Source organism: Vidua macroura, chromosome 3 (assembly GCF_024509145.1).
Source record: "Vidua macroura isolate BioBank_ID:100142 chromosome 3, ASM2450914v1, whole genome shotgun sequence".
NCBI classification, from domain to species: Eukaryota; Metazoa; Chordata; class Aves; order Passeriformes; family Viduidae; genus Vidua; species Vidua macroura.
Genome location: NC_071573.1, coordinates 12659727 through 12671838, shown reverse-complemented (window position 1 = coordinate 12671838; position 12112 = coordinate 12659727). Strand labels below are relative to the sequence as shown.

The following is a 12112-nucleotide window of genomic DNA, read 5'->3' as shown; positions in this document are numbered from 1 at the left end:
TTCCAAGCAAAACACTGCTGCATGCTTCAAACAGGCTCAGCACTACAGGACTCTGAGGCTGGGTCTGTAAAGAAGTGTCCAGGGCACTTTCCAGGTGCTGGGATGCAGTGCACTGTGCTGCTAGAGCACCCCTGGCCAGTCAGTGGTGTCCTAACTGGAGATGAGGTGCAGGTGGGAGCTAGCATAGGCCAGCAATGAGCAGCTTACATATGCCATGGGCAATGGCTTCTGAAAATTAATTTCCCCAAATCCTGTGTTGTTTCACTTCAAGGACTATTTTAGTTCTACTCTTGGCTTTTTGTTTTCTAGATAAGTTGCTGGATGTACTTGTTTGTCACATTTCAAACACTTGGTGTGATCAGGCAGTAGTGGGTCTTAGTCACAGATAGATAATAAAGTACTGATTTGTTCTTTAAATATAACCTGTAAAATTACTTCTGAAAACTTGTAACAGAGTATTCTGTGCATCTTCAGGTAAATGGATATTTGATATTTAAATGCATAGTAGATGTATAATAAAATTTAGAAGTTTCTGTATGTGTTCAGGTCTCTGTGACTGCTCAGCTACTGTGGGAAGATTTATTTTATTTTTAAAAAGCTGATCTTAGGGTCCTTTGAAAAATTGCCTCCTAGTTTAATGTTTGCTATGAACTTCATTAAACGCTTTATGTGATCTGTGCCAATTAAGACCATTAGTGTTATCATGAACCAGTAACCTCAGGGGGAAAAATGGTTATGCTTAAAAACATAAAAGCAGGGTTATTAACAAAAAGTGACTTATCAAGTGTAAATAGAATGACTTGAACAAAATGTGCGTCATTGTACATGCAGGCCCTCATTTGCCATCTGGTTTTATGACCCTAGCTATGGATTTATTTTGTGCTAGTGGACAAACAATTGGACAACGCTTAGAAACACAGACTGGAATGTAGGGAAAGCTTATGGCAATCTTTCACATGCTCTGTATCATGTGGGGAAAAAAGCAGTTTATAGAAAAGATGAGTCGAACTGTAAGCATTGCATCCTGAGAATTCTTACATATAGTCATATAATTATGATTTCTTTTACTTTCTTCAGATTTTCATTGAAGTCCAGTTAAGAATGCAACCAACAAAATAAAGTGAAAAAGCTGGGCATTTGAAGAAGCATCCTTCTACTTGGTGAAAATGTCTCTTATTTTTTGACAACGATTAAAAGACAATGGGGTCAAACACTCTTGGAAAGGCTGCAACATTAGATGAGCTTTTGAACACTTGTATTGAAATGTTTGGTATGCTCTTTCAATATCTTATTTTGTTGTTATTGAAATTAATCTTTTAATATAAATCCTGCTGTTCTCTGGTTTAGCCAGCCTTTCTCTTGGCTAACAACATTTCTGTTCTGCAAAATTTTCCTTGTTTCAATTTGGCTCAGAATCATGCAAACCAGAATTTTAATCACATGCATACTGTATTAAATTTTTTTTAATACAGGTAATGCACAATTGTGGGTATGGTGGTTTATACAATGCTGGCCTTTACCAAGAGAAATGTTTAGATGAATTATTCAAGGAGTTGTTTCTGGCATTGATCTTTGTCTTGAGTGGTTACACAGCTGTGGTTTTGACCTGTCATTTTTTTAAAGGTTTTCCAAATCATCGTGCAATAATTGGTAAGAATATGACCTAAGGCTCATGTAATCTTTTCACTCTTATTAAAATGTGATGTACCAGGTCTGAGGGAAAGAAGTGATGAAAAAGACCTTGATCCATAACACCATTAATCATGCCATGTATCACATTACAGTCAAATGAGTTAATGGATGGGCTTAAGTGTTTTCAAATGGGGTTCTGATTCACAAAGCTACATTTAGGTTCCCTGGAGATGCAGGACAGATTTTGATTGGAATGAAGTACTAATTTTATATGCCATGTGGAGAGAAACAAGTATCTAAAGGCAAGAGAGATTGAACAGTGGATGGATGGACAGACCTTGCTGCAGTGAATCCCATACATCCGTTTCTGTAGGCCACCAACTGGTTGCTCTAGAACTTCATTTAAGTATTAGCAGAGCCCATGCACTTGTTGCTGCTGGAAATAGTGTCTCCTCTTGTATACACACTCTCTTGACAAGCATAGTCCATGTGTGGCTCCTGTTTTCATACATCACATCATCTACTGTCTTCAAAAAAAGTGACAAACAGAATAATCTAACATTGCAGATGTTGGAGAAGACTGATGGTCAGCCAGTCTGCCAGGGATTAACTCTGTGCAGTTTCAGTGGCTACACTGCAAATACACAAGGGTCTCTGTTAGGCAGCTGGAGATGTGACCTTGGGCACAGATATGAGGTACTAGGTACTGCTTTAATACTGAATTCCTTGAAGCAGATCCATTTTTCAAAATAATTTAACTGCTAACTTAAAGCTATAAAGTTGCAATAAAATAAATATTGGAAGTAGTTGTACAGTAGTTGTCCTCTTGATGGACTAATTTTGGATTTGTCCCTTAGATTACTGGCACTGACATTATATAAAGTTTAGCACAGTGCTGCCCATGCCCTATTTTTTTTTAGCTGTGGCCTGTTATCTGAACTGGTTTGGGTTTTTTCTTTGTTTAAATAACTGTCACTGCATTCTAGCAAGTTACTATTCAAGGGGCATTTTTGTGCTCTGGTGTTCTTTCCTACCTTTTTGTTAGATAACGAGCCAACATTTCCACTTTTGATCCTTTCTGTCTGACTGGGCTTGAAGAGTAAAAGCTCTCCTCTTTTATAGTGAGGTTAACTCATTGTTTCTCTTTTGCAGATGACAAAGGAAACCCGTGCTCCAGCCATTTGCCAAGAACCTTTCTTTTAATGCATCGCTGGTATCTGCCTTCGACAGAGCTGGCTGGCAAGCTTCTGTCCACATATCCTTTCACAAAGTGCTGCAAGTTGGCGTTACAGTGTCAAAAGCAGATGGTTTTCCTGACTGCTTGTAAAAATGTGCCAATTAATTAATGACAAACAAGGTTTAGAGGTGAATTTTTCTTCAACATAAAAGGTGGGAGTTTGTGAGCTTCTTTATGCTCACATAAAGACTTTGTAGGTTTTCTACATCTGTACAAGAATACTAACTGTGCATCAACCTTGAATAACTGCAAATATAAGGCCAAGATAATTTTTCAAGTGTATCACAAGAGGTTGACCTTTGAGTACTGTGAATTTTCAGTGATATCTAACTACCTACATGTCATTTATACCTCTTAACTCAGTAATCATAACTATTATCATATTTGGTTAGTCAGAGCTGGCAAGAAGCCTTTCAGCAGAATATTCAGAATTGTAGAATAGAGGCATTTTTAACAGGGGGAAAAAAAGGGGCAGCCAGGAAATAGTCTCTGTCCCCTATGATGTTGTGAAAGTGAATGAAATACCAGAGGCATAATGTGGTTATCTCTAGAAGAAAAGTTTGATACTTTTGTAAATTCAGATGCTCTAGTATCAGCCTCCAGTGAATAAAAACAACATTGCTGAGTCAAGGCACACAAAGCTTTCTTTAGCTGACATACTTACAGAGATGCCGATGGGGAGAATTGCAATGAATTCAGATTGAAAATCTGCTACTTCATGAGGTAAATGCACTTCTGGTCCTCTAGCATTTTGGTGTTATGGTTCTGTTAATACTATCAATGTAATTTTGTTTGGGTTTTTTACTTGGTCTCCATTCTACAGTGCAGAGGGAATTTCTGTGTGTTTAAAACAATTAAGTTGAGCTATCCAGCTTTTAAGACACTTAACTGCATCGAGCTAAAAAGCTGACAGAGAACTTGTGTTATTATTTATCTGACTCATGAGTGTTATGATTTTTCAGCCTGTCAGAGGGTGACAACTTCAGTGCCACACAGAGGAGAGACACATTTTGCTCCCAGCTGTAACTTAGTGTGGGAGAAGAAAATTTTCTCTGGATTGTAGACTTCAGTTCATGCAATCCCTTGCAATCCCTGCATAATTTATGGTGACAGGAGTGTGTTAGTGATGCCAAAGTTGTTACACATTGGGTGTATTCCAATCCTTGCACCAGCTGCTCTGACCTTGTTTCCATGGGAAAGCTTTCATGTGTTGCGCTGTTCTGATGTAGGAACATTTCTCTGTAAAAGAGAAAGTATGCATTTTTAAGTAATCATGATATAACTTGCTTCACTCAAACAAATGCTTTTTCCTCCTTCCTCTGGATGAAGTTACATCACTGAGAAGAAAATTAGGGGGGTTACTGAAGTCAGGGCTGATAAAGCCTTTTCCACTCCCCCTTACATAGAGGAGGGGGCTTGCATGTTTTACATGTAAGCTTATGTGGCTTACATCTGCTTTACACAGTAATCCTGGTGGAACTGCCACTCAAATGCGCTTTTGCATTTTCATTGAAAAATCTTTTCTGAGCAGACAAAGTTGTCTCACTTGGACAGGGACTAAGTGCAAGTGTTATCTGGGTGTCCTGGCAGCATGAGTCAGGACACTGTGTGTGGCTTCTGTGGGTCTCACCTGAGACATCACTTTAATTCTGCATTTCAATAGAATGCTGCTTTGTTGTGCTGTTGTGAGTTAATTTAAAAAAAAATTAAAAGATAAAGTGGCTTTTGCCACTTCAGTGTCACAAATAATTACAGAAGAAACAGGCTGAGCTCACTCTCTCTGTCTAAATAAGTCCTGAAATAAGTCCTATGAAAAAAAAATGTATATAAAATATATGTAGCCACTGAATATGATACCTGGGCATCTCTTAACTGCTGTCTGTGGATTTCAGATACTGGATTTTGGAATTTCCTGCAGAGTTTAACTTGGATCTTGGGCTGATTCGTTTGACCGAAGAGTTTCAAGAAGTAGCCAGCCAGCTTGGATATGAGGATCACATCCATCTTATTGATATCTCTAGCATGTAAGGATGTCATGTCAAGGACATCTTTGTGTCTGGAACAGCAGAATTCTAGTTCTGTACAAAGTACAAAAATATTAAGGCCCATCTTGATCTTGAGTGAGCAAAAAAAGCACTTGCAAAATTGTCTTTAAATTTGATGCTGCTAAAAATTTGAAGTTTTAGTTACACAATAACTACATTCCTATCTGTATGTACATTTTTCATATAAACAGGAAATAAATTATTTTCCTGACGAAACAAGTGCCAATTAAGTGATTAGTATTACTTTTCTTCTACAAGTTTTCATACAAAATAGCAAGCAAGGTAGTGGCTGGCATGCTGTTTAAATCTTAGATCTTCTCATGGAAGCTTTCTTGTCTTCTCATCCGTAATCTGTTCGTTTTTGCAATATTTTCTATTCTTTAAATGGAGAACTTTTAGCATTCACATATGTAGTTGCATTACATCAAAATGATTACAGCTACTATTTCCTTGACAAGCTGGAATGAAACATCACCAGACATGCTTTTGCATCTCATCTGATATTGTAGATTTTCTTTTAAAATATGGCATATGCACAGTATTTGGCTGTCTCTGTTGTTCCATTACTTTGGGGAACTGTGGACTTACAGAGGAAAAATTAATCCTTGATGTTTTTCAAGTATGTTTTTATTCTGTATCAGAATTTGTTTTGAGCTGGTCTTTTATTTTAAAGCATCTTTAATTATGGCATCCTCTATCATGTTGTGATAGAAACCTGCTATTATTCATCACTTGGAGTAGTGCATGCAAAATTCCTAGCTTCTGTTACACTCTTGAACAGGTCTCATTCTAAGTGTTTGTAATGTGCTGGGTGTCACAGACCAGAAGTCTCATGGTGCTTCTGTGGTCAATTTTACATGACACATTCCAGCTGTGGGCTACAGTGACATACACCCAAAGAGAACTGAGACTTATTCCTATTCTATTGCAGTCCTTCCTATGACTGGATGAGAAGAGTTACACAGAGAAAGAAGATTTCCAAGAAAGGAAAAGCCTGCCTGCTGTTTGACCATCTGGAGCCCATTGAGCTAGCTGAACATCTCACTTTTCTGGAGCATAAATCTTTTAGGAGAATTTCTGTAAGAAGCCCACAACTTTGTCACTTGCAATTAGGAACCTGTCTTTAAAGAATGTTCACATGGTTTCACATTCATGACTTTTTTTTCAACATTTCAGTGTAGTGAATCCTTATACTCTCTCATATGATATACATAGCCATGCACTTCCTTGAACTTTTTGTGCCTGACGATTTTTGACGCTGAGGGAAATTCAGGCACAGTTGCTTCTTTTCACAGAGGTTTGTACAAGGACAAGAGGCAAAAGTGGATGAAAACTAAAGTTGAAGCTAAAACAAAACAAATGAGTATGAGAAATGCAAAAAGAAATGCTGATTTCTGCTGACGAATATCCATATGAAAGGGTCATGTGATCTTACTGTATCGGGTGGCAAATGGAAGCAGTAAGTTCTCAAGATGACAAATGAGAGGTTTTTTTAGAGTTTTCAGAAGCATGAGAGAAATCAAACTCCAAAACTAAGAAAAATGTATGAGTTTTTTTGTTTGTTTCAAGGGAGGAAGGAAAAAGAGATCAATGAAGAGCTGAGACTAGTCTAAATAGAATCACTTTTGATGTCACTTAATAATGTTCAAAGGTTAATTACTCTTAGACTTCAAATCATAGGAAAATGCCCTACTGTGATCTGTGCAATGCTAACCTCAAAGAAGGAGGGAAGGACAATAAAAAAGGCATGGATTTCTAAATAGATTTAAGATGCATTTGCATTCCTTTGGGGATTCCAGGAAGAAAACTCAAACCTGCAATGAATTTTCTTTTTTTTCCTTGCTGTTTCTAGCTTCTCTGTTAGTTCTTAAGCTTGAATTTTGCTGTCACAGATGATTCTCTGCAACCAGTGAGAGTTAATTGATCTTGTACCACTTGTTCTCTTAAAGATATGTAATTGTAGAATATGATTAGTCTGAATCCTGTGTTTGGTTTTACCTGTTAAAAAAAATGGGGGAGAAGGAAGGGCAGCGTTAACTATAACAAAAAAATTACACGAACACTGAAATACTGTCTATCTGCAGCTGGGAGACAAGCATCTGTTGTGTTGGAGTATATGCTCTCATGTTTTTCTAGCAGGCTGGTTTTGATCAGCCAGACCCATCTTGTCTGGCATTGCTAGCAACTCCCTACACAAGCTAAAATGATGGCCTAAGTTACTGAAAACCTCCCTTTAAGGGACAGCTGAAAACTATTTTTCAAACATTTAGGGAAATTTAACTTTTGGAATCCTAAACAGTGCCATGGCTTCAAGGTGTCAAATATAACTACAAAGAATAAAATGTGTTGAGCAAATTATGGGCAAGATGGAAGTAGCAATCACACTCATCTTGCAGGTTTCTGTATTTCCTGACACACAGACAAGTTGTAAGTTGACATTTAAGGAAAAGCCACACCAAAACAACAGCAAAAAGATTTTAAGGAGGAGATGTGCAGCAGGGTCTGCTGATCCTGAATCACGGTCACTTTCTAAACAAGAGGAGCTTTAGAAAGAAAAGTATCAAAGTTTCAATTGTTTCTCCAGTTTGTCCACTGTTTTACTGAAAGTGTCTTTTCTCTGTTAGTTCACAGATTACCAAAGTTATGTGATCCACGGCTGCTTGGAAAACAATCCTACTTTGGAGAGATCTATTGCTTTATTTAATGGTATCTCTAAATGGGTCCAGCTCATGGTTCTCAGCAAACCAACACCCCAGCAAAGAGCAGAAGTAATCACAAAGTTTATCAATGTTGCACAGGTAAGTCTTGCAGATGAGTCTTTTTCTTCCAGTACAAAGCAGGAATATAAATGGAGATTATAGTAAAGAAATTAGCTGATGCTCTTTGTGTTATCTCCTCAGTGAATAGCCTGTTCAGTATCGCTGGAGGTTATTTGTTCAGGTGTGGTGTGCCTGCATTTTTTACCTAGAAGACATAACTTTATAATAATTTTTCTTTGTTGTATTCCAGTTGGCAACTGTCACTATTGTGTGCTTCTTCTCGACCTAGGCTAATTAAAAAACAAAATGCTGAACCATTCTGTTATGTGAGCTGGTTTATTGATTTGTGCTTTAGCCATGATGGGTTGTCTCCTTTAACTTGTTGTGTATGACATTGAGTAGCTGCTACTTATATTTCATTAACTTTTAATTATGCATGATTAATCTCTCCTGCAGAAGCTCCTTCACCTCCAGAACTTCAACACACTGATGGCAGTTGTGGGAGGTCTAAGCCACAGCTCTATTTCTCGCCTGAAAGAGACTCATTCTCATCTGTCCTCGGAAGTCACAAAGGTATGGTGGACTCCAGAATACAGACATATTGAGGTGAACATCACCTCTTTGAGGTCTGATGGGTTCTACAGTGCAGGTGTCTCACCAGCACAATATTTGGATCATGGCAGAGCATCCTGAAAGGCACTTGGTTGCATTCCTCTCAATGGAGCAGGATAAGCTCACAGAGATCCTCTGGTTGATTGCCTGTGTCAGAGAGGAAATTAACACTGTCGACACCCTGACAAGAGTTGAGTTCATTTAAAACAGATTAAGGAAATGCAATGAATGCTTTCACAGGGACTTGCTTCTCTGGCTATTTGTAGGACTGGAACGAAATGACAGAGCTGGTCTCTTCCAATGGAAACTACTGCAACTACCGCAAGGCTTTTGCTGACTGTGTTGGCTTCAAAATTCCTATTTTAGGAGTGCATTTGAAAGACTTGATTGCTGTCCATGTCATTTTTCCTGATTGGATAGATGAGAACAAAGTTAACATAGTGAAAATGCAGCAGCTTTCCATCACCTTGAGTGAACTGGTTTCCCTGCAAACTGCTTCTCATCATTTAGAGCCTAATTTGGATTTAATTAACCTGCTAACCGTAAGTATTGAACATGTTTCAATTCACTCCTGTGATTCAAGTGTTGAGTGTCAGTAGGAATATTCATATCTATAAAGTTAAGTGCATATTTTTATCTCAGTTTTGAAAAAGAAAAGGGAAAAATACAAAACAGAAAGAAGTTCACATGAGGTGCTAGGAAAATCAGAGTTTTAGTACAGTCGTATGGGATGGCGGGAAGTAGCAACAGGATTGTTACAAATTACCTCTTTTAAGAATGACAGATGGAGGGCTGTATTTATGTTAGAATTAAAACTCAGTTCTGACTACTTAGAATGGAGGCTTATGTCTCCTCTGGAACAACTGGGAGACATGCTGACATCACCACACGAGAGAAATTCCAGCCTGAGCATCGTTCCGTTTTTGCTGTCCTGTGCTTTCCTTGTGACACAGTACCCTTCCTATCCAGTAAATAAAAATGTGATGGATTTATACTGGGACTGATCAGGTATAGAGTTTTATGCTGAAGAAGATGACAAATATGAGCCTGAGCTTGGAGAAACCAAGCTGTGTGGATATACCCAGTGGCTTCATTGTAATCAGGACTGGGAAAGTTTGGGGAATTTGGAAAAACTTCTTCAGCTGTGCCTTGTGTGGAACAACCTGGGAACAAGTCTTAATCCTGATTAGTGACAGGAAACAGCAGGCACCAGATGTTGAACCCTGCAACAATCCTGTAACTTAAATTTTGAGCTATAAAGGTAGATATTTATTGTTTTGTTTTTGTAGTGACTGAGAGCTGCTTTCTTGTGACACTCTTTCCCTTCCTGGTCATTTCTTACAAGCTTGGCTTTGAATAGGGGGAAGTGGAACCTCAGGCTTTAGGGAACTGAGCAATAAAAAAGTGAGTCCAAAGGGATAGAAATTAGACAATGTGAAGTGAGAGATGAAAGCTGAACTGCTGCTACCACCACTTTCATTAGCTGTTCTCTCTTCTTGATGACAGGGATTTTATTTGTATTTTTTTCAGTGTATTCCATTTACTAGAAGTAATTGAGTATATGATGGGTACTTTCTCACTTATGATAGATACTGTAATGCATTCATTCAAAATATAACTCTGCTGACTTTGTTACAGTTGAGCCAATCTGATCGTAAAAAATGAAGTTGCATTCTGCAATGTTGATCCCAGACCTGATCAAGGATTATAAATAAGGTAGACAGGTGTAGGCAACCTAAACCCTTTCCAGGGTAATTCTGTCTTCACATCAGTCACTGGAAGTGTAGTTGTGGATCAAGTACGTTTGTGTGGGAGTATTGACTTAAAATGATGACTTCTGGAAAGGGAAAAAACAACAAACTTCTGTGAAAAGTTCCTGGACCAGAATTTTGATACATACCATAATATGAATATTTTTCTTCCTGCATGTAGATTTTGTCCTTATCAGTGTATATGAATACAATACTTTTTTTTTTTTTAATGCTAGTCTCTTAAATAGAAATAATGGATTTATGTTATAGATTAAATGTTTCTATCTTTTTGTTGAAAAGGAAGATTTAAATCATTGTCTGGGTTCAGAGAGAGAGAACAAGAAAAGGGTTGCAACCCAAAGCTGACAAGAAGTGACAACTAAGAACAGTTGACATTGCTATGTGCAAATGGTCTATTAGCAGATTTAGCCTCCCCTGCTGCCTACATCATCTTCAGTTTTCAGAGCATGAAGAATTAACAATTCCTTTTATTGCTAGGTCTTATCTCTCTAATGTCAACTGTAAAATTTTTTTCCATTTTTACCTTATTTAGAGAAACTCCCCTTCAAATCTAGTAAATGAATATAAATGTGTAGAATGCTTTCCAGTTGTGTGTGAATTGGCTGACCCAACTGTTTCTTCCCTTCTGCTGTTTTGCCATTGAGCAGCTTTTATCTGGGCAAGCTTTTAGTTGGTCTCTTGTCCTGATAAGCAATGTGTAACTCTCTTGCCTGGCCTCCCTCCCTTGCAGCGTTGCCTTTTACACCACGTTTAGCAAGAGCCTGGCCTGTGCTTGCTTCACAAGTAAATCACTGGGTACTGGTTTGCTAGTCCAACAACTTGCACAAAAAGATAAAATGGGCATTTCATGGGCATGTGGGAATTTGGCCTGGTTTTTCTCTTCCTCAGTGGTAGAGTCCTATTTGCTCTAATTTGTCCTATTTGCTCCTATTTCAAGTGGCTTGGAAATGGAGATGTTTGGGGAGACTTTGATAAGAGCTATGAAGTAAGAACTTGGGTTAAATGCTTGGGTGAGAGGTGGGTAGTAAACTTCTGGGCAATTCCTCAAGGGGCATACAGGTATTTTAAAGATGCTGTTTTGAGTATAGACCAAGGGTTCATGGGGAACAAGAGGACTCTTGGTTTCAGTGGTAGCTGCCGAATGGCCAGCAGTTTGGAAAGTTGGTATTCTCATGCCTTAGATGTCTGCACACAGAAGTCTGTTTTCACTCCATTCCCACACCTCTCCACCCCATCTCATCTTTTTTAAGCACAAAAGTCAGCTTCTAGCTCACAGAGCTTTAGCTTTGAGGAAGCAGCTGCAAAAAGCCAGCATTTTGCATGAAAGTTAGCATGCCACAAACAAGGGAAAGTTTTGGTGTATGGACAGCAGGGACACATGACAGGTTTACTGGCACAGGAGACTATGAAAGCTGAGGGGGATGCAAGTCCTGCCTTGGGCTGTGTAAATGAGTCTGAGTTACACGGACAAGTGAAGTAAATGTGTTACAATTCAGCTGCCAGTGAGCCAGAGTACGTTAAATGAAGATGGACTCACTTCTTAGTGCATGATTGCTCTTAGTCTGTGATTCCTCCTCTTTTCCTGACTTACGGGCCACATTTGCTCCACCTTCACTGAACCTTGTGCCTGGCTCTGTATCACTCCCTGGAATCCAAAATGTGGAGCTAAGAGGTAGTAAAAGAGGACCTAAATACCAAGCTTGGCAGTGCAGCAGAGAGGAAAAACAGCTTTAATGACAGTTTTGCCTTTAGAAAACTTATATTTGGTAAGGATACTTAACTTTACCTGCTATGCAGTATTTCCACACTTTTTTTTTTTTCCCCCAATGTGAATAAAAACCTGTGGTTATATGTTTCATGACTTTCTGTGGATTGGAAGTGGATCTCAGTTTCTCAGCTAGACCACAGTGTATTTATATGAACTGTGTTAAAACTTACTCGGTGCCACCATCTTTCCCTTGCTATTTTTATGTCTCAGTGTCTATTTATCTAGCCTGTTCTGAGACTATATGCAAATGACTGGAAAGTACCAGGCCTTTGTACAATCTGGTGAAG

At 38.5% G+C, this 12112-nt stretch overlaps 1 protein-coding gene across 2 annotated transcripts in view; it reads left to right on the top strand.

Moving 5' to 3' along the window:
* Positions 1 to 12112, top strand: part of RASGRP3 (RAS guanyl releasing protein 3) — a 58365-nt gene that overhangs the window by 28652 nt on the left and 17601 nt on the right. For both annotated transcript variants that reach the window (XM_053973274.1, XM_053973275.1), the window contains exons 2-9: positions 1078 to 1270; positions 2785 to 2887; positions 3530 to 3592; positions 4762 to 4893; positions 5846 to 5993; positions 7539 to 7712; positions 8130 to 8246; positions 8552 to 8827. In XM_053973274.1, the coding sequence (XP_053829249.1) occupies positions 1201 to 1270; positions 2785 to 2887; positions 3530 to 3592; positions 4762 to 4893; positions 5846 to 5993; positions 7539 to 7712; positions 8130 to 8246; positions 8552 to 8827 (1083 nt within the window). In that variant the 5' untranslated portion in view covers positions 1078 to 1200. The remainder of the gene's footprint in view (positions 1 to 1077; positions 1271 to 2784; positions 2888 to 3529; positions 3593 to 4761; positions 4894 to 5845; positions 5994 to 7538; positions 7713 to 8129; positions 8247 to 8551; positions 8828 to 12112) is intronic.